The sequence below is a fragment of the Onychomys torridus genome, chromosome 8 (assembly GCF_903995425.1).
Source record: "Onychomys torridus chromosome 8, mOncTor1.1, whole genome shotgun sequence".
Classification (NCBI taxonomy): domain Eukaryota; kingdom Metazoa; phylum Chordata; class Mammalia; order Rodentia; family Cricetidae; genus Onychomys; species Onychomys torridus.
Window position 1 is genome coordinate 57887997 of NC_050450.1, and position 24941 is coordinate 57912937.

Here is a 24941-nt window from a genome sequence, read left to right on the forward strand (position 1 = left end):
CCGCCCCGCAGCCTCATTGGCTGAAGGGCCCGCCTTTCTCGCTGGTACGGAAGTGACATACAGAAGTCGAGCCTCGCGGCCGGGCAGCCATCTTGGAGCCCAGCATCTTTACACGTGCGGAGGCGATCGTGCCTTAGTCATGTGGTTCAGCAGGTCCTATCAAGCGGCGGGGGTGAGGCCTTAGCCTCTGGGGACTTCTGGGGACTTCCGGGCACTCGGGACTACCACTTCCCTTTACATCTCTGCTGCATGTTTCTGCAGGGCTCAAGTTTTATTCTTCCGTTCAGTAAAGATTGGTGTTCACAGTGCAGCAAGAATGCTAGAACCAGTATGGATATCCCAGGGGATAGAAGTTCCCTAGCTGGGGGGAAAAGGGTGGAACCCATTTCTGGGCTAAAAGGTTAAAGGTTTGCTGTCAGGGCACTTGGCCCACTCCATCAATGACTCTTTTGGTGTCTGTTCCCAGCGTCTCTCAGGCTCCCTTTATTTTTGAGGCTTAATTCCACGTCTTCTGGCCCTCTGCCACGCTGCCCTGGAGATACGTTTGGATGATGAAGTATTGGCACATATAGAAAGCTGGCTTTTGAGATCTTAAGACCTGAAAAAGGGGCGGCTGAACAGCACTAGCTGGAAGGCCTGAGATAGAGCACATCCACTATTTAAAGGCCCCTCAAGGAAGACCACCACTTACGTATCTTCAAAGGATCCTTTATTGACCAGAGCAGGACCGTGGCATTTTATATATATATTTATATAAAAAAAAGTTTGAACATCTGGCAGGCAGTAATCCCTTTGCCCGCCCACCACCCCCACAGTTTTCCTGCCCCCTGAACATGGAAGGAGGAATGGATGCTCCATCTAGGTCACAAGGCAACATTCCTCTAGAGAGGGAGAAAAGGACTCTTATGTGGCCACTCCCTTCCCATCAGAAATCAACATTCTTGCAAAGAGAACAAAATACAGAAATCAAAACATTTAAATATGAAAATCCAAAGGGAACTGGGTGGGGAGACAGAAGGAACCGGAGTTTCTGGGGAAGGGTCTCCCTTGTCCCCTGCCCATTCATTGGCTAAGGGTTGGGGTCTGCTGCTCACACAGTGAGTTTGCAATGACAGAGCTCCTTGTAGATCTGGCGGCGGAGTTTGGGCATGTCCTGCTGGGTGAAGCTGAATGGCTGAGACAGGGCCAGGTGCTTGCAGTACTGGGTGTGAACAAAGCAGATCATGAGAACCAGTGACAGAGCACACTGCCCCGTCAGGGCCTGCACTACAGTTTGCAGAAACCCATTTCTCAAACAGACTGGCATTGGTGTCTAACAGCCTGGGGCTGAAAACCTCTTCATCACAATCTATCCAGTGTTCAAGTGGGAGAAAATACACTGAGTTGGGGGAGGATGTAGGGAAGCCTCTATCAGGACCAAAGCTGGAGAACACTGATGAAATCAGGGTTTCTGTGCTCTAACACATAAAGGTACTCCCTACTCTACAATCTGGCTGAACCAATGAGGCACGAACCTCCCAACAACCCCTAAGCCACTGACTCGAGCTAAGGAGGCCTCGTCATTTGCTTACCTGTAACACAAAGGCACCACAGTCACTGTCATTATTCTGCCTGGCCACATTCTAGGGAATAGAAAAAGCAAGGACCTGTTGTTCACTTGGGAGACTCGCAGAGGTTATGAATTCACTTTCTGCCTCCTGTCCACTACCCTCACCGTTACACTGGTCCACTTCCCTCTGGAAACTCACCATTTTGAAGTAACCTTTCCAGCCCTGGTGGAAATCCAGTCGGTCTTTTTTTACAGCCTCTGCCTGCAGATACTTGGCAATATGCTATGTGGGCAGGGAAAAAGAAAGTGATGCCTTCATCATTTACCAGCAGAATGCAGAGTATAATGGTGGCAAACACCATGCCCATGGCACTCCTCAGACTCCAAGCCCACGGTTCTTCCTGAAATGGCTTGTTCCCACATTGCCCTACATCTTTACTACTTGTTTCCCCACAGCCTCCTCAAACCTTAGGGCAGCGGCGATTTAGAGTGCGCTGGGAGTCAAAATAGGTGATGGTGCGCCGCCTTACATCAACCGAGATAAGGGACCAGTGCACCTCCAGATGGATGGGGATTAGCAGTAGTTCCTTATTGAAGATGTCCACCTGAAGAGAGAGGGCTGGAGGTCAGAAACAACAGAAAACTGCTGACTGCAATGAGGACTCTAAAGAGAGACTATGGAACAGGTAAAGGAGTCATAAAATACAGACCCTAGATTGTGAGAGAAGGCTCAGCTTCAGAGGTTAATACTTATTTTGGGGGTGAGGGGTTGGGCAAGGAACCAGTGCTTGGTATACAATGCAGGGTCTCCTGCATGCTAAGCAAGCACTTTACTACTGTATTACGTTCCTACCCTGTTGTTGAGATTCTCTGTATATGTGTTATGTGTGCCATGCATATAGAGGCCAGGGATCTGACAGCATCCTTCCTCAGTGTTGACCTTTTGTTTAAGACAGGGTCCCTCACTGACGTAGGACGCAATGAGTAAGCTTGGCAGGCTGGACAGCAAGTCCCAGGAATCCTCTTATCTCCACTTCCACAGGATTGATATTGCCGTTACCAGTGGCCTGGCTTTTTTAGGTAAGGATCAAACCCAAGTCCTCGTAATCACTCTACAGGCTGAGATATCTCCCTAGTACGGATGTTGCTTGTGTTTTTTTTTTTTTTTTTTTTTTTTTTTAGACAGAGTCTCTCTACACAGCCCTGGCTGTCATGGAACTCACTATGTAGACCAGGCTGGCCTTGAACTCAGAGATCCTCCTGATTCTCCCTCCTTAGTACTTGGATTACAAGCATGCACCATCACACCTGGCTGATGTTGAGATATTTGATGGTGAAGAAGAAAGTTAGAAATAAGAATAGTATCAGAATAAGCACGTGCCCTGTAATTCCAGCAGCTGGGAAGAAGAATTAGGAGTTCAGGGCCAGCCTCTGCTACACAAGATCCTGTGTGGTACCAGGTATTCATGCATTGAAGAAAAAAGTCTAGGTAAAAACCCAGACTCTGGGGCAAGAGAGATGGTTCACAAGTTAAAAGCACTGGCTAGTCCTCCTAAGGACCTGGGTTCAATTGCCAGCACCAACATGATGGCTCACAACCATCTGTAACTTAAGTTTCAGTGATTCAATGGTCCCTTCTTGCTTCTACGGCACTGCACGCATGTAGGTGTAGACATTCATGCAGGCAGAACACTCATACACACTTTATAATAATAATTAAAGCAAAAACAAAATAGACTCAGGATTTTGGTGCCACATTGCCAGGGTTGAAATCCAGCTTCTACACGTACTGGTCCAGGTGACCAGGAGCAAGCTACTTAACCTTCTCTATGTTGCCTTTTCTGAGGGAGAGAGCAAAAATACCTGTCTTTATTTATTATAGGGAGTAAACCAGTCACTATCCACATGGACACATGGCCTGAAAGAAATGCTCAGTTCATGTTTGTAGTCACCCTAACACAAATTCTGTGTCATTCAAGACACAAAACTGCCAATTGGGCAAGCAATTGCTCAAGGTCACAAAAGTAAGCACCAGTTACAGGAGAGATTTTTTGTGTTCATTATTGGGAGGAGGGCACACATGCCATGATATATGTGTGGGGGTCAGGGGACAAGTTGATTCTCTCCTTCCACCATCTAAGTCCCAGGGTTCAAACTCAATTCATCAGGTTTGACAGCAGTATCTTTACCTGATGGGCTCACTGACCCACGCACAGAAATATTTAACTCAGGTACACAGAGATCTAGAGTTTCCACTACACTGTCACGCTTGCCTCTACTGAAAGAAACAAGGCTCACCAGGTCTGAGTAAACCTGAGCACAAAAACTACAACCAGAGCGATGGTTAGGACAGTAGTCCAGTGGTAAGTGTCGCATAGCTGTAGTTCTGGGGAGGGGGGAGAGAGGCAGGGAGATAGAGGTAGGGAGGTAGTGTTAGGTGACAGGAGGCAGGCAGGCAAATGGGTGTTAGAACCAATGCTCCTTTGTCACTGTAGAGATTTCCTGGCCTTTCAAATAGGGCAAATCAACCTACAGAAATTCTGGAATCCACCCTAAAGCTGCTCCTGTACCAATTTTTCCTGTTACTTAAGCCCCAAACCCAGGTACTATCCTCCACTGCTCTCCTCATCTCCCACATGCAACCTGCCAAGAAAGTCTACTGGTTCTACATGTCAAACATAGAGGAATCCCTCCCAGCTCTCCCTTTGGCACTCCAGTCCAGTGACTTCACCTGGACCACCTTCCCCTTTCATCCCATCACGAACAGGAGCATCACACATGAAGCATTCTAGTCCACTAGGGCTGGTGAGACAGCTCAACAGCAAAGGTGCTCCCACCCAACCTCACTACCTGAGTTTGAGCTCTGGAACCCACATAACAGAAGGGAAGAACTGATTCTTCTAAGTTGTCTTCTGACCTCCACATGCCTACCATGGCTCATACATCCACACGGTAGAAATGCAGTTAATTTTAAAATGGCTTCTGAATGTACCCAGAGTAACACCTGTCTTTCTCAGCTTACCTTACACGCCACACACAATCTTCTCTATCAATCTACCTTAGTCACTGTGTTCCAAGCATATTCTTCTTCTGAGAGCACTGGTTCCCAGACTGCACAGGTGACTCCTATCACTCAGCTATGGACCTCAAGCGCCTCTTACTTTTGCGCTGTCTAGTACTGTTTTAATAGGTTCACAGCACTTTATGACTCGCTGAGATTAACTTATCCTCATCCTATCAAGGCAAGATCATTTCCTTATTTAATACTGTACCCTTAGTTCCTACAATAGTGCCTGGCACACAAGACATTTCATATTTAGCAGAATGATAACCAGCGTTGGGGAAAGGGTTCAAAGAAAGCAAAACTCTCAAAGAGACAAGGCGCTGCACAAGCAGCTGTGAACTCATGACTCACATTTTTGGTCCATCTTTTCACCCCGTCATAACCCTTGGTGCGGAGTTTATCGTAGAAGAAACTGTTGAAGAAATGCACCTGTACCAAAGACAAATGCCGGAGAGGTCAGAGGCGGTCAGAGCCGCCCCGATTCCCTTCCACGCTCCCAATCCACAGTCCACCTCCTAGCGGCCCGAGGGAATGGCTTCAACAACTGCCGCTCTAATTCACTTACTAGTAAAGTGGAGCTGTGGGCATGGTGGTGATGGTTTTGTTTGTTTGCTTTTTTTCTTTTTGTTTTTTTGGTTTGAGAAAGGGTTTCCCTCACAGCTCTGGCTGTCCTGGAACTCAGTTTTTGTAGACCAGGCTGACCTTGAAGTCACAGATTCCTGCTTCTGCCTCCTGAGTGCTGAGATTAAAGGTGTGTGCCACCACTGCCTGACATGGAACTGTTTTTAACTTTCTCTTACAGATAATTCCCTGTCTCAATTATTTAAAACACTAAAGATTTGCTTACAGATTTAAAATAAATCAGCCAAGCGGTGGTGGTGCACGCCTTTAATCCCAGCACTTGGGAGGCAGAGCCAGGAATCTGTGACTTGAATTCTCTGAGAATTCAAGGCCAGCCTGGGCTACAAAGTGAGTTCCAGGAAAGGAGCAAAGCTACAGAGAAACCCTGTCTCGAAAACCAAAAAATAAACCGATTACCACTTCCTCCTCCTCCCAAAACACAGACCCTAGTTATAGAAAATGGAAGAGATGAAAGAGGATGTAAAAACTTGCTAAGAATTGCAAGAGTTCTGGGGATTAAAGAATCTGTTTGGCGCCAGAGACCTTTAATACTAGCACTGGGGAAGTAGAGGCACAGGGATCTCTGAGTTCAAGGCCAGCTTGGTCTGCATTTCAAGTTCCAGGAAAACCAGAGCTATACAAAGAAACCCTGGTTCAAAAAAAAAAAAAAAAAAAGAAAAGAAAAAGAAAAATCTGGGGCTGGAGAGATGGCTCAGAGGTTAAGAGCACTGCTTGTTCTTCCAGAGGTCCTGAGTTCAATTCCCAGCAACCACATGGTGACTCACAACCATCTATAATGAGATCTGGTGCCCTCTTCTGGCCTGCAGGGATGTGTGCAGACAGAACACTATACATAATAAATAAATCTTAAAAAGAAAAGAAAAAATCTGGTTGGACCTACCTTTTCAGGGACTGTGTCCATGACCAGGTCCCCATACATGTTCATCACCTGGGGAAAAGGAAGGAGGAGGCAACTTGCTCTGGGGGTATGGCATGGGTACAGGCTCCCTACGCAAGCCTCCACTCTCCAAAGGCCTTTCCAAGCCTTTATCTTCCTCTTACCTGGTCATTGAGCCAGTTCTGTCCATATAAGGTCCCCAAGTCATCCATGGTGAGCACATGTCGTTTGTAGGACACCCGGAAGCCCCTTACCATGGCATTGCCTGGCATCCGCTGGTAGGACTGGATCAGCTGTAGTACCAGACTCTTCCTGAATAGGCCAAAGGTTTGCAAATCATACAAGAGCTAATGCGGATGGGGCAGACAGAAATACCCACTACTGTCTAGAGTAAGATTCTAAAACAACTGTTCTTTTTCACAAGTCCTTTTCCGGGTCTCCCACTCCCCAGAAAGAGGACAGATCAGGCATAAACTTTTCAGTGTCTCACGGTATCCTACAAGAAGTTCCTCCCAATTGTCTTGTAAGGCTCGGCACTTCCTCTGTAGCCCCACCTCTCTTGCAGCTGTAGCTTGTATACCCGCATACATCCCTGAGGAGGAAAAACAGTCTCCCTCCCTAAGGTCCCGGCCCTGCCTTCAAACCTCACCTGGAGGGCGTAGAAAACTCCTGCTGGAAAATGTCCTCCAACTTCTCTACAACTTCATCAGTGCTGAGGGGGATGAGGCTACCGTAAGTTTGAAGGAATTCATCTAAGATGCCTAAATAGAGGTAGGAGAGAAGAGTAGGGTGAGGCCTTTCTTTAGACCCCAATCTAGGAGCTGGCCCAGAAAAGGAGACTTAAGCCCCTCTAAAGGCTTACTCTGCACGCAGGTCACATGTTCTTCCCGCAGGGGGCTATGCTGGCCCGCTTTCTCCTCAGGCCGCTCTGCCTCTTCCACAGGGCCCAAGTCAGAGCCCTGAAAAAGTTCCTGAGCCACATGGTCCCCAATGCTGCACACATTGCTGATGAGTATGCTGGCATCAGGGGGTGCCAGGCTGCGCTCCCCTTCAGGACCAGAGAGTCCCCCAAAACCATTAGGCAGAGCACATGAGAGGAGGCCTGTAAAGCATGGAAAAAGGATAGGGATGAGAAATCAGCCCAAGGAAAAGAGCTGCTACATACAAAGATGAGCACAGGACTGACTGACACAGGACCTAGCAATAGAAACCTTATGGAACGCAGACCTCTAAAGCCTAACGTAAGGACGACCAGAGTTTACAGAAGGAAAGAGTAGTAGTTCCTAGTCACAAGCAGGAGGAAAGCAAACAACTGGGATTCAGAGAGATTTCAAAAATATCTACCACCAATATATGCCTAACCCCTAATGAAGTACAGTGTAGAAGAATCAATAATATTAACAAGGATGAGAAATTATTTGGCTAGAGTTCTCCAAAGAGGAAATATTCTAAATAACAATATCGAAGTCTACGGATGGTTTACCCTACTTGTGAGCTCACACCCCACAAGCTCAGTGAGTGACCTGTGGAGACTAGCATAAGCCAAGAGGAGGGTGCCTTTGGAGGGGACAACACTGACGTTCCTAAGCCCTGTGTCATCTGTACTGCGGACCATAGGACAGCTACTTAAGGGTCTGTTTCCTCTTCCTGTGTTCCAGGCGCCATTCCTGCTCAAAATGAGGTTCCCCCACTCCCACAGCATAGGAGCTTTCTTTGCAGCCAGGCCAGGCCTTGACCCACTGTTCCCGTCTTAGCCTCCTAAGTGATAGGATTACAGGTGTGTACCAGAGCCCGGCCTTTCAAATGAAGGCTTAATGAGATCATTTCACAGCTCTTGTGGATGCCTCACTCTGCTGTCCTTAGGCCTAGTTCTCACCACAGCCAAACTCCTGGTGCTCCAGGCTCTTCACCCTTCCCACTCCATTTCCCCTTACCAGAGTCGGGGTCCAGAGGAGATTTGGGGGTCCACCTTAGTCCATCTTCCTCCATGGGGGGCCCAGAGGGCACTGGTGAAGACCCTCTCATCCCGTCCTCAGCCATGAGAGCACCTAGCAGACCCAGCCGGGGTGGGGGTGGCCCCCGGGGAGAATCAAAACGACAGCAGGGTGATGGCACCTGTGGCGTTGCACCCCCTTCCTGGGGTGAGAGATGGTTCTTGGTGTGTGCCAGATTCCGCCGCCGGCCTCGGTGGCGCCCCCAAAGCTTCCAGTGGAATGTCAACGAGGTGCTTTTTGAGTAGAGCAGCATCTGGAAGGCTCTCATGGCTCGGCGCCTGCGCTGTGAGCAGGTTTTTCTATGAGAGGGTCGCACAGGACGAGGACGCTGGGAGGCCCCCAGGTGGCCCCATCTAGGGGGTAGCCTCCAAGCTGCTACTTCCTCCTCCTCCTCTTCCTCCTCCTCCTCTTCCTCTTCTTCACTAGTTGAGGCATCAAAAGAGGGCCGAGGGGCAGGGAGGCGTCTAGTTGGCACTGTGGTCCCTGACCCAGGATCCGGCCCGAATCCGCCACCTGACTTGAGCCGGGGCTTAGGGGGCAGGGGCCAACGAAGACGTTCTCGTCTGGGGTTTGAGTAAGTGGTGCCGGGTCCCGGAGGCTCAGGCCCCCAAGACCCGGTCCCTTGTATAGTCTCTTTCATCTTCCAGTACTCTGTTTTAAAAAAAGAAAAAGAAAGCTTGAATGCCAGAATCAGAACCTCCTACTCCTTTACTCGTTCCTCTAAAATAACTGTTTTCAGCATTTCCCCTGATTTCAGATACAAATAAAGAAAAATCTAAATACTCCTAACTTCGGCTCTTCTCAGCTAACCTGGTCCACAGGGAACCCTTCAGAGACTGTCATTTCTTCCCTCGCCCAGGTGAGACGCAGTGGAAAATGACCAAGTGGCAGGCCTTAGAGACTTTATTTCTAAGCTCCATAGGTGAAACCCAGTATTTCCAGGCTCCACTTTAATGCCACTATGGGTGTCCTTAGGGTAAGCCTTGGGTTACTTTGCTCAGGAAAAGGGCTCCACGGGAACCCCGATATGGGTGTATCTTGGAAGACAACCTCCACCAGGAAAACTTTGTTCCCGAGTGGTAAGTTCCCTTTCACTCTGGAATGGTATGGGGGAGGGGACACACGCGCCTCAGGTGTGGGGAAGGCTGCTGCCAGGGTTGTGGCTCAGGAGAGAGTGATAGGAGATGATTTCGAAGAAAACTGGAAGTGAACCGAATCGGGGCTTAGCGACCGACACGAGGAGATGGGACAGACCGAAGCCGTGGGAGCCAGGCAGCCCACCCCCGCTCCAGCCTTACCCCGGGGGACCCGGTGGCTTCCCAGTATCCCCCGGTCTAGTTCTGAAACCTAGGGCGGCTCGGCACGCACGGGTCTTAAGTCCCTCGTCGGGCCTCTTGGGCCCAGTTGGGTGCGAGCAAAGACCAGGAATGTTAGAGACCACAGAAGGGCGGGGGGAGGGGAAGGGGCGTCCTCACCCGGGGCGGGGAAGCCGGCCACACGGGCCCCAAGGCGGGTGTCTCCGCCTCAGGCTTCCCGGCTCATCTTTCGGACGGCGGCGGCGACCCCGCCACTCCTGCTGTCTTCAGGTGGAGCCGTCTCAGGACACGATGCCAACGCTCTGGGCCGCGCGCCGTGCCGCCCCGCCGCGGCCGCCCCTGGTGCGGCTCTAGCCTCCACCTCCACCTCCTCCACCTCCACCACCGCCGCCGCCACCACCCCTCCTCCTCCTCCTCCTCCTCCTTCCCCTCCCGCGAGCCCCAGGCCCACCGCCGAGGGCGGCGCAGAATTAGTACGTCACACCCGGCGAGCGGCGCCGGCGCGGCCAGCCCCCGCCCGGCCCCGCCTACCTGGAGCGTGCGGCCCACCCGACGGCCCCGCCCCCGGGCCCTCCGCCGAGCCCGCCGAGCCTGCGCAGTGGCCGGGCTTGCCGCGCGTGGCAGTGCCCCCCCCCCCGCCCCCCGTCGCCCTTTTACGCCTGCGTGTCGCGCCCGGCCTCACGTTGTACGTACGTCGTAGCCGTACGGTGCTCCCCGTTTCCCCCCGTGGCCTGAGCTCGGGGAGATGCAGTGGGCTTCCCAGAGCGTGGCCAGGGTGTCGGGGCCCACGGGCCCGAGGCTTGGCGCTTGGGGAAACGGAGGCGGGCCGCGGGGCAACACTCACTTTTTTAACTTTAAGCTGGGCTTGATTAAGGCGGGTCGTGGGTGAGACACGACCCGCTGCCAGGGCGTCCACTACTCACAGACTACCCGGACACCAGTCCGGTCTTTGAGAGTCTTTTGTGGTTTGAGACGGGGGTCTCAACCATGTAACCCTGGATGGCCCGGAACTCGCTTCTTGGACTAAGCTGACCTCGAACTCAGACAGATCCGCCTTCCTAGCACCGGAATTCAGGACCTGAAGCACCATGCCCAGGAATGGGGAGCACGAAAGGCATGCAGATCGACGCACCATAAATACATTTTTCTAGTGATAACAAGAACTCGGACACAATAAAAGGGAAAACAGGATTCTTGTAAATTAAAGCAGAGGACACTTGAAGAGGCGTGGCCAAGAGACCCGGGCTTCCTAGCAGAGGCTGTATTCTTTCCTCAAGCTGCCGCTAGGTGGTGGTGCTGTTCTGGATGCATTCCAGTGGACTCCGTCGAGTGGACAAGGCTTGGCACAGTCCGCGGAAACCCCCTTAACACACAACAAAAGAATTTGGGGCTGGGTGGGAGATACACGCAGAATCTTGTACCTTTTTAATATCCTTTAAGTCAAAGCCCAGGGAGAGGGGGCGGGAAAGGCCGAGGGAGGAACAAGAGTCACGGATTCAAACCCAAGGAGATTCCTTCTTGACCATCTGCTTGTCCTTTGTCTAGCCAGTTCTTGCAGTCTCCAGTATGGGCCCAGACTGCTCTTCTCAGTTCAGAACCCCCTTTTATAGCACAATCATAGTTTCACACACCCCAGGAAGGTTCCGTGCGGAGAGAGGCTAAGTTTTGCGTTTGCCCGTGGAATTTTGACAGTGAGAATATCCCCTTGATGTAAATGAAAGACACCTGAGGAAAAAATGAGAGAACGGATGTTCCGTGAAACACAGGCACACGAGTTCTCAAATGTTTCACTCTGCCCCTCCTCCATTTTGATTTTATGTTTTCTTTGTGTGGGGGGGAGACGTGTGCATATGTGGAGATCAGAGGACAACTTATGAGTCAATTCTTTCCTTAAGCTATGTGGGTTCTAAGAATCAAACTCAGGCAGTGAAGTGTGAGGGATGGTACAAGTACCTTCCCTAAGTGAGCCTTCTCACTGGCCCTTTTTTAATTTTTGAGACAGCCTCATACTGTACTGTAGGCTAGCCTTGAACTTCAGGCCAGCCTCCCACCTCAGCTTCCTAAGTGTTGTGATTATAGGCGTGAACCTTGTGGTTCATAGGCTCGTACCTTTTCTCCCTGTAAGGACGTAGGCATCTTGTTCTTTATTCTTTGGATTTGCCTCTACACCCAAGTTCCACACCGAGTCAGCTCTGCTTGAGTTGATGTGACCTGCTGTGCTCACATCAGCCTCTACGGACCCTATAGTTCTCACCTGCACTGTAGCAGCTGTTGTAGGCTCGGTTAGGATCTGAGGGCATACTTCGGATACATCGGAATAGAATCTCCCGCCTCCCTTGGCTTTCCCGAGATACCACCTGACCCATGGTGAACGTCACATCATGAAATAGGACCTGGGGGTGGGGGGGGAGAAGATGCTGAAGAAAACCAGAAACGCAAAAGTCAGTCCTGGGAGGCCTCGGGAGCCCTGATATAGGAGCCAGGCAGGAAGGAGGACTCTTCTAAGTTTGGTATGAACAGAGGGATCAGGGGAACCCTCATTATGGGGTCCATAAGAAAGAAAATGACAGCAGCCTCCATGTCCACACGGTGGCTTCAGGGCTTGTCTGGGGTTACCTGGCTATAGAGCAGATAAAGTCCAGTGTCCCAGACTCGGACAACGCATCCTTGGGCCTCCAGGCCTCTCCCACGCCTAAGAGCTGGTTGCCATATCACCTCTGTCACATCAGAGTCCACTGGAGGTGAGGAGTGTGGCAGGTCAGCATTTCTTTACACTCAGATACATGAGTTCTCCCCCTTTATTTCTGGCATTCTCCTGGCCCCAGCCCCACAGTTGCTGGTAGGTGCCCTCCCACAATGCCATTATTTAAAATAGTGCTCACCCTTGGAGGTAATGTTAATGGGAACAAGATGCAGAACTGAGTGCTTCTCTAAGGAGAGAAGGAGGAAATAGCAGTGTTGACCTGCCCGGGGAAGGAGTCCACCCTCCCTCCTCACCTCAGATCTGGTGGGCATTCCCCGTGCTTCTGGGTCACCTCCCGCCCCTGCTGAAGCCCAGGGCTCACTCACTCTTGTGCCTCTGGGTGAACACTGCTCTTCTCCTCCTAGATCTCACCTCATCCTTCCAGGCTTCCAGGACATCAGGACTCTGCTCATGAAAGAGGGTCGTTTAACTAAAGATACACGGGTCTCAACGCGAGGAAGAGCTCGGATTTCTGCACCTGTCCTAGGCCCCTGCTCTGGGCACTGACTGCCTTCCAGGGTGTTCTGGGTACAAGAAGTATCAATCTTTAACAGTTTATTTTCCTGGAATGGCTGTTCCCTTGACTTCTGAATCCAGGGCCGCCTCTTGCACCTACTTGAAATTTTGCAGACTGAGAGGCCCTGAGACCCCCTCCGCCAATTCTTCCTTCCCCCCAGACTCCCCTGTCCCCTTACTCACCTGTTCCCAGAGGCTCTGCCACGGACGTTCTCCTCGCTTCTGGGAAGGTCCTCCGCTCCGCTGCTGCAGCCGGCTCACCTCCCTCCTCAGACTTTGCAGCTCTGTTTGTTGGATCAGTAGTGCCACAGCACAAGTCACAGCCCCCAGAACCGCCCCCCAACTCAACCAGAGAGCAACCGAGAGGGTTGGCTCTCGGGCTGAGCCCCCCATGTTGCCCGGAGATGAGGCTGGCATGAGCTGGGGATGCTGCCCACAGCTGTGGTCTCAGGAATGAGGTGGCCCGGAGGTAGCAGGGAGGGTGGGAATACCGGCAGGCACAGAAGGGGAGAGCGCAGTTACGCAAGGAAAGAATAAAAAGGAACTTGAGAATAAAAAGGAGAGAGGAAGAAAGCAAACTAGGGGTGCTGTTAGTACCCCTGCTCCCCCCCCCCCGAGCTAGTGTCACTCTGCCCCCCACCCCAACTCCCAGCCTCAGAAGAATTTGGTGCCAATTATCTAGGAAGGACAGAGCGGCCTGTGACACCCAGAAGGAGCGGCCAGCACTCAGGAGCCCAGGGACGGCCCCTGAGTTGGAGGAGGGAAGGTCGGTTGGTTATGGGGCATGGTGCCAGGAGCAGGGAAGGGGTAAAAACTGGGCAGCATTGAGGTTTCGAAGGTGAGTGTGGCAGAGCCTCTGACTCGGTCATGGGCAGGATCTCTGAGGAGGCTCCTTAGGGGTGACTGAAGATGAAAAAGGGGTTGAGGGGCCAGCAGGGAAGAGAACCAGGGACAAGAAACTGGCAGGGTGCTGGGGTTAAGGCTGGGCCGGGTGTGCTGGAACCAGGCCTGCACTACTCCCTGTGCTGAACTTGGCAAGCTGGACTTCCTGTTTCCCAAGAAGAGTTCTTACATAAGGCTCTCTGGGCAAAGAGACAAAAAAAGGAGCCCCAAGCCCCCCACCCCCCCACCCCCGCCACTGCAGCACTCCCCAGACCCAGGGGCCAGGCTCAGGCACCTGGCCCCTGCTGCCCTTCCCCTGGCTCTGAGCCCCTTTCCAGGCTAGCTCCCACCCCATCTCCTAGCTCGGGCCTGCGCCAGCCAGCACCTGCTGAACTGCTGTGCCTTCTAAGGCCGCCAACAGGAAGGGCCCCTGCTCCTCCCAGTCAGGGATTCCCCCTGCAGGAGGAAGTCCGCCTGTTAAGGAAATGAGATTGCTTCTGCAGTACCTTGAGCAGAGGGCCAGGTGGTTTTGTTTTTCTGATACCTTTGTGATTTCTACTCAGAATTGCAGCTTAAATGCCTACACTTCCTTCCCATGACTTTCAGTTAATTCTGGGCCCCAAAGAAGAGAGAAATCATGATTTATTCTCTTTAATATCCATTTAACATTTTGTCACAATAATAATAAAAATAGTATCTTTTCAAAATCCACAGGGATCCAGGGAGGGGCTCTTAGCCCTCACATTTGGGAACTTCTGGCCCAGTCCCAGGCTTTTTGCTTCCTGCTGCCAGGTCCAGCCCATCTCAGTGCCTGATGCACACAGTCAGTAAACACAGTGTCCTGGGGGCCGGGGCGGAGGGGGGAGGCAGGGGGGGGATAAGTGGGACTTTGGGAGCTAGTGAGGTGGACAGCTGGGGTGGGATGGGGTGTTAAAGAAGAACAGGAATACAGGAATATTTCTGTGGGATGGAAAACATGTGAACAAGCCCCGGCTGCCTTTAGAGGAGAGGATGGACGGAACCAGAACAAGGAGCAGCTCAGGGTTTGGGGGGTCATGGTGCTCTGGGAGCTATTTAGGGAAAGGGAGTCTGGGAGAGCAGGACCTCTCAGTGAACTTGAAAGAGTCCAAAGTAGGTGAGGAAGGGGGCAGCCTTAAGGTGAGCCCAGGGGAGAGTACGGATCCGAAGGGAAGACCCTAGCTGTAGGGGCAGCAGCCCAGACACCTGGCACAAACGAAGCTGGGGCCCAGGGGAGCTTGCTGCTGTGGCTGAGAACTCCTCCAGGCAGCGCAAGGCCAGCACATCATTCACCAGCAAGTCCAGCTTCAGATAGACAGCCTTCCCCTCATCAAAGTGTACCTGGAAAGAAAGAGGACAAGCAAGATCCAGGCCTCTGCCTGCCTCATCTGAATTTCCAGTCTCCTTAGACATCCTGGCATCTCTTCGCTCATAAAGCCCAGAGGATCCGTATCCCACATACACCTCGCCCTCCTTCCTACCTCCCAAGCCAAGTCCTCCCCTCCACCACTGCTCTGCCCGTGGAGCCAGGCAGAGCTTACCTGACAGTATAGGTAGTAGAGCCCAGCCCTGATGACTGTAAATTCCCCAATCTGGCGGTCGTAGCGCAGAGGGCTGGAGCTGTTGATTTTGGCCTCTTCCCAGCCACTCACTGTCCCATCCACACCTGAATGTGGATGTTTAGGGATAAGTAAAAGTCCCTTTACAAGAATCCAAGAATCCTCCACACTCCCCAAGAATCCATTGGGAAAAAATACACACACACACACACTCACACACACACACACACATTTTCCACCTTACCCAGAAGAGGTATCAATGGCCCAGAGTATGGGAGGAGCCACGGCCCCTATGAAGCCCACAGTGATAATAAGGTATTGTGTGATGAGAGATCTAACATACGTGACCAGAAAGTTTCAGGGCAAATTGTCACTGGTGATTGCTTCTGGGGAGATTAAAGAATAGTTCTGAAGCAGAAGAGTTGGGGATTTTACATTTTACTTCAACTGTCATTATCGCTTGTGTCTTGATTATACAGTAGAGTATATATACATAGACATGCATTATTTGAGTCAATAAAAAGAAATGAGTGACAGGACACAGACTCATGGGCTGTGAATTTAAATTTTCTTTTTTTTTTTCCCTTTTTTTTTTTTTTTTTTTTTTGTGGTGGTGTGCACCTTTAATCCCAACACTCAGGAGGCAGAGACAGGAGGATCTCTGTGAGTTCAAGGCCAGCCTGATCTACAGAATAAGATCCAGGTCAGCCAGGGCCACACAGAGACACCCTGTCTCCTAATAAAACAAAACAAAAGGAACAACAACAAAGAATATGCCCAACCCCATGGAAGGATGCCAAGCCGGCTTTCTGCAGCAATGTGGGAACCTTTCTAAAATTTCTTATAAAAACAAGAAAAGAATATGCCAGGCGGTGGTGGCACACACCTTTAATCACAGCACTCAGGAGGCAGAAGCAGGAGGATCTCTGTGAGTTCAAGGCCAGCCTGGGCTACAGAGCAAGTTCCAGGACAACCAGAGCTACTCACAGAAACTTTGTCTCAAAAAACCAAAACCAAACAAAGAGGAAAGAATAGAGTAACATTTAATGTCCATCAGCTGATGACTAGATGAACAAATGTGGCCGTCTTATACACTGAGTACTACTCCACTATCAAAGGGATGAAGAACAGTTGCTTGCTATCTGTAGACAAACCTTGAAAACAAAGTTAAGTGAAAGAAATGCATAGTATGTGCTCCGAGCACAAGAAATACCTGCATTTGGCAGGCTATGGAGACCGCCAGAGGCCTGTTGATGGCTTGAGGTTAGGCATGATGAGACTGTAAGGTGATAGCTAAAGTATATGTGACTTTTTCTTCCTTTTTTTAAACCAGAGCTGAGGACCGAACCCAGGGCCTTATGCTTGCTAGGCAAGCACTCTACCGCTGTGCTAAATCCCCAACCCCTCTTCCTCTTTTTATCACTGATATTATTTTTTGAGAGAGGGTCTGTGTAGCTCAGGCTGGCAGCTGAGGCTGACCTTGAATTCCTTATACTCTTCCTCCTGCCTTCCAAGCGCTGGGATTATGGGTATGTGCCACTTCACCAGACTTGGGCTTGTGGTTTTGTTATTTTTGTTTTGTGAAAGGGTCTCTCTATCCTGGCTGTACTGGTTGCCCACTACATAGACCAGACTGGCCTCAAACTCACAGAGACCAGCCTGCTCCGGCCTCTGCCTCCTAAATGCTGGGGTTAAAGGCGTGAGTCAGGGCTTGTGGCGATTAATGGTTTGCACCTTAGGCTGTACTTTAGTCACAGTAGACTAAAGAGCACTGGGTTGTACAGATGGGCAGACTGCAGGGAGTGTGAAGTCTATCTCAATAAAGCTGTTACCAAAAACTATAACCATGGAAAAGGCTGGGGATACAGCTCAGTGCTAAAGCCCTTAGCTAGCATGCCTCGGGCCTTCAATTCTATCACCACAAAAAGAACAAAAAGAAATCCCCACCTTTAATCCCAGCACTGGAAGGCAGAGCCAGGTGGATCTCTGGGAGTTCAAGGCCAGCCTGGGCTACAGAGTGAGTTCCAGGGCAGCCAGGGCTACACGGAGAAACCCTGTCTAGGAAAACACAGCAAATGAAAAGAAAATTGAAACAGAAGCAGCAAGCATAGAGCCCAGTGTCCATGGCTTCCCAGACCTCACCTCCAAGACTGTCTACCTCTCCAGTCTCACTGACTCCCCACACAACACTCGTTCTTGCCCACTACAACCATCCTGGCCTTCTTCCTGTCTCTTGCTATTCACCAAGCTTTCTCTCTCTCTCTCTCTCTCTCTCTCTCTCTCTCTCTCTCTGTCTCTCTCTCTCTCTCTGTCTCTCTCTCTCTGGCTTTATAATGTCCTTCCTTCTTCCCAGGACTTCTTCCTGACAGCCACCTTCTAGCTTCTCCTGTGGTAATGGTAGGTGTGGTGGCACAGGTTTATAATCCAAGCATTTGGGAGATTGAGGAAGAAAGCCTCTGAGTTCAAAGCCAGCATGGGCTACAAATTGAGACTTTGTCTCAGACAAAACAAACAAGGCAAGCAGACAAACCTGCCTCTGTTGTCTCTCCTGCTTGTTCCCTGGCAGTCAGCAAAATAAGAAACCTTTTTAGGGTTGGGGACTTAGCTCAGTGGTAGAGCGATTGCCTAGCAAGCAAAAGGCCCTGGGTTCAATCCTTAGCTCCAAAAAAAGAAAAAGAAAAAAGAAAAAAGAAAAAAAAAGAAACCTTTTTTATTTATCCCTCTAGGGTGTGACTCCCTGGCAAGGGCAAGGACAGCTGTCCTATTCACCAGGTCTGTATTCCCAGCACTTGGAACTGGGCCTAAGACTCACTGGTGGGAAGAAAGGAGTCCTTAGGTCCATAGTCTGCCTGGGTCTCGGCATTCCAAGCACTCAGTCACTTCTGCCTCGGTCTCGGCAGCCCGAGCACTCAGTCACTCGCCATTCCCAGTCTTCCTCCTCTGCTCTTGTCACTTGTGGGTTTTGTTGTTTTTGTTTTTTTCAGAGACAGGGTTTCTCTGTGTAGTTTTGGCACCTGTCCTGGATCTCACTCTGTAGACCAGGCTGGCCTCGAACTCACAGAGATCCACCTGGCTCTGCCTCCCGAGTGCTGGGAATAAAGGGGTGCACCGCCACCCTTGGCTGTCACTTGTGTTTTTTAATGTTGGCTTGGGAGAGGGTCTCACTCTGTAGCCCTGGCTGCCTAGTCCTTACAGTGCACTTGAACTTATGGTCCTCCTGCCTCATCCTTCAAGGTGCTGGGATCCCAGCAGGTACCACCCTGCCTGAATTTCTTGTTCCCTTTTCAAGTAGACAGTAACTCTCTGGGTTAGGGCGCAGGACCATGGTAAGAGCGCTCGCTTGTCTAGCCTGTGTAGGGTCCTAGGTTTGCTCTCCCTGGACACACTGAAAAAAAAGTGGGAGTTAATTCTTTCTGGGCATTCTCGCCTGAGTTAGCACAGTGTGTGTCCTTTAAGCCCTAACAGCTCTTCAAAACCCTCCTTCACCCAAACTGAACTAACCTCCTCCCCCAGAAGGGTAAAGGAAGACTCGCTCCACTATCCACAGCCCACACGCGCCCCATGCCCTCACTAGTCCCTTCTACACCCTGTTTGCTCGGTGATCGATCAGTTTCCTACCATTCCTGCTCCAGAACAGCCCTGCCCACCCCTCCCTTTCCTCCCTAGTCTGGTCTCCTTGGGACTCCTCACTGGAATCCCTGTCTCCACCCTCGCCTCTTGCAGTTTATTTCCCAAACAAAGCGGCAGAGTTGCTCTTTCCAAACTGCAAACCTGGGCTCGCTTCTCCCTGCATTTCAGTGATGGGTCACTGAAGATCATTGAGCCCCATTTTCTCTTTGTGACCTGCCTGCCATCTGTCTTCCGCAATCTTATAAGCCACCCTATTTCTCTTACAGGTATGTCCAATCTACAGCCCTCAGGGGGTCCCATGCATCCCAGAGGAGCTACGAATGTGGTCCAGTATATTTGTAGAGGACATCATCATGTGACAGTATAGAAAGACTGGATAGCCCCGCATTTCTAGAGGACTTTCCGCCTCAGCCCCGCTGAAATTCTTACAACCTCATCAGACTCTTGGAAAAGCGTGCCCTTGCATGGCTCCTGACCCTCTCAACACCATACAATTAGGCTTCACAGCCTCGGAAGGCCTCAAAGCTACTCCAAGGGAGGATGAGTCCCAGGCTCCCCTGTAAGACCGTCTTCCTGTGCAGTGCATGTATCTTGGGCTACTTTTCTATCGTCCTTGTCCTCCAGCACTGTGATTACACATGTATAGACTGTCTGCTACCCCTCTGTAGGGAATCGGGAAGCCAACACTGCCGTGCTCCGGTCCCTGGTCCCCGGCAAACAGCAGGCACCTGATAAATGTATGATACATGTATATTAAGGAACTGATGCCTGGGAAAGTGCCCGAATAAATGATCTCTACTAAGGTGAAGAGAGCTGGCCTGGAACAGGAGGGGGGACGGATAGAGAAGCAGGCAATCTGGGTGCAGACCAGCTTAGGGCAAGTGTGGTCATGGCCAAAGGGCACGGTGTACCCGGGAATGTGAATGGTCCCAAGGTCACTCACATCACCACTACAACCCTTCAAAGGGTGTCTAAGGCAACCTGGCAACTCACTTGCCCCTACCAAGGGCTGGGCTTTGTAGCATCTCCTTAGACCCCTGCTTTTATGTCCCTAGCCATCTTTGGGCTGGGGATCCCCATCTCCTCCTATAAAACCTCCAAGTACCTCTTCTCACGTGCTCCTTTGGCACCTTTATGATGTGTGTCCTTTCTTCTAGAAACATCCCTTCCACCTTCTTGGGCTCTGGCTTATGGGTAGCTTCATCCGCACAGCGACAGGTGTACTTCCCAAGAAGACTGTGCTCAGCACCTAAGCATGTCCTTACTGGCTTTGAATCCAGCCTCCACCACTTAGCTTTGCCGTGATCTCAGAGCTGAATAACCCTCATTTACTAAGTGGAGGTACTCAGAATATCTTCCTGCTAAGGCAGTTGTGGGGATCTGATAATACGTGCTGGTCCCAGTGCCCACCCCAAAAGGACTAGCATGGATAGTCTCATTAGAAGGAAAGGTTTTCCTTGGCCTCCAGTCCTCTTGTTGTTTGTTTGTTTTGTTTTTCGAGACAGGGTTTCTCTTCGTAGCTTTGGTGCCTGTCCTGGATCTCGCTCTGTAGCCCAGGCTGGCCTCGAACTCACAGAGATCCGACTGGCTCTGCCTCCCGAGTGCTGGGATTAAAGGCGTGTGCCACCACTGCCTGGCCCTTTCTCTTTACCTACCAGCTATCTCGCTCTTTCTTGTCACTGTCCCTCACCCCCTTTTTCTTGTTTTCTGCCCTCAGTCCATACTGCCTTCCTACTCACAACCCTGAAGTCACCCATCAGGTCATCAGTTGACACTAGTCACCAAACCCAGCAGTCACATCTCTGCCTTCATCTTGTGACCTCTCAGCTGCTTCTGCACAGACAGCCACATCCTCTTACCCCGCCCTGCCTGAACTTCTTCCTTTCCCATCTCCTCGCTGGCTCCCCCTCTGCCCAGCTTCATCCTTGGGGTATTTCTCTCCTCTGGTGTCTCATCTCATCCTGTTGCTTTAAATAACAACCCCATGACCATTTCTCACCACCCTGGTGAGATGTACTTGACTGACCACTTTCTCCACGTCGTCATTGTCGTCATTGTTAGACGTACCAACCTATTTCCCTCCTGGCCGACCCAGACTTAGGCACGATCGTATTCGAGCCTGGTGTCAAGGCGCGGCAAGCCTGTATAGCTCCGGCCTCTAAGGAGGCTGAGGCAAGAGGGTCACCTGAGTTTTAGAGCAGCCTGGGTGGAGTAGCAGGACCCTGTCTCAAAAGAAAACAATGTAGGTGCTACTTATTATCCCCCCATTCTCTTGGCTGCTGTCGTGGAACCCACAAGCAACCCCTGAATCTTGAAGCCACCCTTGTCTTGTCTCCACACCTGCACAGTGGAAGGATGTTCCACATGAGGAGGCAGTCTGTTCAAAGTCCAGAAGAGACATCCCAGGGCACAAGCAAGTGCCAGGAAGGGCGGCTGAGGCCGCAGCACAGAGGGACAGGAAGCTCGGCAGAAAAGTGACGGGAGAGGGATCTGTACATTTAGGGGGGCTTTGCTGGGCAGCATAGGTGGACAGAGAGGGGCAGTAAGGAGACTGAGGATGGGAGAGGGCAGAGCTGAGTTGGGGGTTCTAAGGGAGGCGATAGAGATGGGCAGAGACTAGAAAGCCTTGGACAATGCTCACACAGCGGGGAAAACCACAGAACACAGAGAAAAAAAAGGAAAGGATCGTGGGGGCTTCTTCGCAAAGCCCAAGGGTAGGAAGAAAAAGCTGGGGCCATTGGTTTGGGAAGGGGTAGCCTGGGTTCTGGAAAGGGGCTAGCCTGGGTTCTGGAAGGGCGGGAGTTTTCCGCCTGTTTCTCTCCTGACCCCGCCATGCCAGGGTCATGGAGAGAAAGAACTTGGAGGACTTTCATAAACTGGCTTCTGGGGTTCCTAGGCTGGATGCAGGGAGGAAGAGGTTTGGGGAACCCTTTCTGGGGCAGGGGATGCTGCTCTGATGGGTCAAGAGAAAGCTCAGAGGTAGAGATGGGGGTCTCACCTGCCTGCGCTCCATCCTGTCCCGGCCGTGGATGAACTGTGAGACACAGGAAAGGGTTGGTGAGCCTTGCTCTGCCCCTCTGCCACCGCATTCCCCTTCGTAGAGGGCGACATACCTTCATAATGGGCCGCCAGAGCTCGACGAAGAACCCGAGGTTTCCGGCCTTTAGAAGCTAAGAATAAAGAGAGATTAGCAGAGAGACCTCTCTGGAGACCCAGGAGCCAGCCCCCCAGCCTCTCTCCCTGCTCAGGACCCTGGCAGGGAGTTGTCCAGTGTTATCCAGACTCCCAGCCATCATACTTCAAGCCTCATCTTCCTTCATAAACAGTGACAGCACAATTTATCATCCAAATTGGGATACTTGTGAGAGCAAAAGGTGGCTATTAATTAATAATCACACTGGAGGAGGGGGTGCAGCTTGGTGGTGGGGTGCTTGCCCAGCATGTAACAGGCTCTGGGTTCTATCTCCACCACCACACAGACACAGACAGACAGACACACACACAGACACACACACAGACACACATACACACACAGAGACATGGACACACACACACACACACACACACACACACACACATACATACACACCCCAAACTGAGATATCAGGTACAAACCAGGACAATTTCATCCATCTGAACTTGGATATATAGTAATGTACCCTTGATTCATAGAAGTCTTTGCTTAGGGATGCCCAGGCCTCAGACTCTTCCACCTTGTCCTTGGAGGCTCCAGGAGTCTTTCAAACTCCTGGCCATTTGTGGTAGGGTCCATTGGAAGCAAGTCCATATAGCAAAAGCAGCTTTGGAAGGCAGAGCTAAAATTCCTAGAGCCCATTCTCAGCTGTTAAGCTGTCTGACTCTGTGTCTCCTCCACGCTCCCTGTCTCAGTTTCTCTAAGAAAACAGTGGTTTTGGTCTGCTCATTTCATAGACGGTTGTGAAGGACAAAGCAGTGAAGGAACCAATGACTTCCCAAATTTGTCACTCCTGAGATGGGACACAAGGATGATGCTCACCACTTCTTCGATGCCGGACTAGTCGTTCCAAGAAAGGCACCACATCCTGGCTTCCCTCTGTCTGGGGATTCAGTTCCTAGGAATCAAGGGCAGGGCTCAAACAGGACCTCCCAGAGACAAAAGCCATAGAGGGCCTGCCAGAAGAACCATTATAACACCAGTAACAGACACAAATCCTCGGGGTTGGCTAAACCTGGGTAGTGAGGCTGGGGAACCAGACTGACAGACTTTAATGCCTTCAGCCTCAATCAACAGACAGCCTGCACCCTACTGACACACTACACACACACACACCACACACACACACACACACACACACACACACACACACACACACACACGGAGGTGGGGCAGAGGCAGACAGCATGTGTACATAGGTGATAGTATCGTTCATAGAGCCTCTGCCTGGTGTTAGGCTCAGATTTCTCAGTCTCACCTCACTCACAGCCAATCAGCACTTCCCACTCAGGTAGCACACCGCTTACTTTGTGCTAAGAGTTACCTCCTTACACCCAGATCACCCTCTCACACACAGACATACCCATGTGGGCTGGTTCACTCTGCACACTCAGTTGTAAACTAGTGCACACGCGATAGTCTTCATGCACATACAGCTGAATGCACACACCACACACACACACACACACACACACACACACACACACACAGCTGTCACAGCCAGCCAAAGCCTCAACTGGGGCACATTTTTCCATGCTGGCATCCGGCGCACAGCATCCACACCTACTCACAGCGGGCTCCTGGTGGTCCTCTGCTGTCAGCTCCTCCTGAGACGGCTCCTGCTGGGAAGGAGGCAGCGTCACCCCGTCCTCTTGACATCTTATCCTCCACCCCTTCTCTGATCCCCTGGCCCTCTGCCCTCCTGGCCCCCATCTGCTTCTCTGCACTTTCTGCTCCTAATATGCTCAGAGAGGGGTATGCTGAGGGCCTCACCTGGGCAGACAGCGTTGCCCAGCTTCCCAGGCTGACCACGACCAGCAGGAGGCCAAGGCAGGCCAGCGCCAGGCCCAGGCTCAGCACCAGCGGGGCCAGCAGGGCGGTGCCCGGCTCCCCCCGGCGCCCCCTCCGCCTCTGGCTCCGACGGGCGGCCATGGGGGCGGGGGGCTGTGCCTGCCTCACCGCCCCCCCATCCCAGGACCCAAGGGATGGGGAGGGGGAGCCGGTGGGCGGATCGGGCCAGGGGAGAGGGAGGGGCCAGGGAAGCGGGCCGGAGGGGGGAGAAGGAGGACAGGAAGCCGGACACTGTGTGATTAAACTCCAGCCTCCCCAGAGTGCAGTGCAAGAAGCAAGCGGTGTCCAGCGCCCCGTCGCCTGCGACCGCAGTGGCACCCCAGGCCTAGGCCTCTGAGAGCCAGGGAAAGCAGAAGTGGACGGGCATCCACCCAGGCCTGCGTGCCAGGGATGGGGACCGGGCTCTGGACCCAAGAACCCAGCACCCGCCCCTCTGTTCTGGGCCCTCCCACAGCTATCATTAATCAAGAAGACGCCCCCAGTGGGACTGCCTACAGGCCAATCTAATGGAGGCATTTTCTCAGTTGAAATTCCCTCTTCCAGATGACTCTAACTTGTATCAAGTTGACAGATCTAACCAGCACACCACCTCCTTCCCAGCATAGATCACGAAAAAGGAGATTCTTCACATCGCGGCTTGAAATGAGGAACCGCCAACTCTGTCAGTGTCTACTCTAACGTCTTTTAGTTCTTTCTCAGTTTTATTTGGTTTTTAGGTACTTGTGGCATCGTTTCACAGGGGTCTTACTTCTCTGTACCACCCCAGTTTTCCCATGTGCGCGCGGGGAGTGAGCACTTTTTCTTATAGCTGTGAGGGCTTCTAATGATATTTGTGGCCATGTGACCACTGGTTATCTCCCAAAAGTATTACACTAAAATATTATATATTTTTCTTAAAAAAAACAAAAGATAAAAAAAGATTTCTTATTTTTAATTGTGTGTGTGTGTGCATGCAGGTAGCCTCAGAGGCCAGAGGCACCTGAGTCTCTGGGACCCGACTTAACAGTGATTGACAGCCATTTGATGTGGATGCCAGGAACCAAACTCTGGTCCTCTGGAAAAGCAGCAAGTGCTTTATCTTTTTTGTTTGTTTGTTTGTTTGTTGGG

The 24941-nt window shown here is 51.4% G+C and overlaps 4 protein-coding genes across 10 annotated transcripts in view; 1 reads left to right on the forward strand and 3 right to left on the reverse strand.

Moving 5' to 3' along the window:
• LOC118589106 (atherin-like) overlaps positions 1-24941 on the forward strand; it is a 31050-nt gene that overhangs the window by 1121 nt on the left and 4988 nt on the right. The window contains exons 2-4 of one of the 6 annotated variants that reach the window (XR_004945641.1): positions 2006-2235; positions 2506-2629; positions 12551-14443. The exons of 1 other annotated variant lie outside the window; for it this stretch is intronic. Coding sequence is in view for 2 of the 5 variants with exons in the window: in XM_036196027.1 (XP_036051920.1) it covers positions 12551-12692 (142 nt within the window). In the remaining 3 variants the exon portion in view is untranslated. Of the gene's footprint in view, positions 1-2005; positions 2486-2505; positions 2630-5978; positions 6005-12550; positions 14444-24941 lie in introns of those variants that run through there. 4 more of the 6 variants (XR_004945643.1, XR_004945642.1, XM_036196027.1 and 1 more) reach the window with 4 other exon arrangements.
• Positions 693-9944, reverse strand: Senp3 (SUMO specific peptidase 3). The gene is made up of 11 exons (XM_036196022.1): positions 9602-9944; positions 8067-8777; positions 6995-7234; positions 6782-6893; positions 6297-6444; positions 6136-6183; positions 4965-5042; positions 2017-2154; positions 1749-1832; positions 1572-1622; positions 693-1201 (listed from the first exon to the last, which is right to left on the reverse strand). The coding sequence occupies exons 2-11, from the start codon at positions 8764-8766 to the stop codon at positions 1091-1093; spliced, it is 1710 nt and encodes a 569-aa protein (XP_036051915.1). The 5' UTR covers positions 8767-8777; positions 9602-9944; the 3' UTR covers positions 693-1090.
• Tnfsf13 (TNF superfamily member 13) lies at positions 10619-13796 on the reverse strand. Its single transcript, XM_036196031.1, has 7 exons — positions 12885-13796; positions 12512-12590; positions 12325-12372; positions 12059-12177; positions 11697-11835; positions 11074-11167; positions 10619-10805 (listed from the first exon to the last, which is right to left on the reverse strand). The coding sequence occupies exons 1-7, from the start codon at positions 13116-13118 to the stop codon at positions 10715-10717; spliced, it is 804 nt and encodes a 267-aa protein (XP_036051924.1). The 5' UTR covers positions 13119-13796; the 3' UTR covers positions 10619-10714.
• On the reverse strand, positions 14219-24244 carry LOC118589108 (tumor necrosis factor ligand superfamily member 12). Of its 2 annotated transcripts, none has more exons than XM_036196033.1 (7): positions 23757-24244; positions 23555-23605; positions 22806-22881; positions 21904-21960; positions 21789-21824; positions 15143-15267; positions 14219-14942 (listed from the first exon to the last, which is right to left on the reverse strand). In XM_036196033.1, the coding sequence occupies exons 1-7, from the start codon at positions 23913-23915 to the stop codon at positions 14691-14693; spliced, it is 756 nt and encodes a 251-aa protein (XP_036051926.1). In that variant the 5' UTR covers positions 23916-24244; the 3' UTR covers positions 14219-14690. The 2 variants fall into 2 exon arrangements, with proteins under 2 accessions (XP_036051926.1, XP_036051925.1); XM_036196032.1 differs by having other exon boundaries at positions 23555-23602; positions 23757-24243.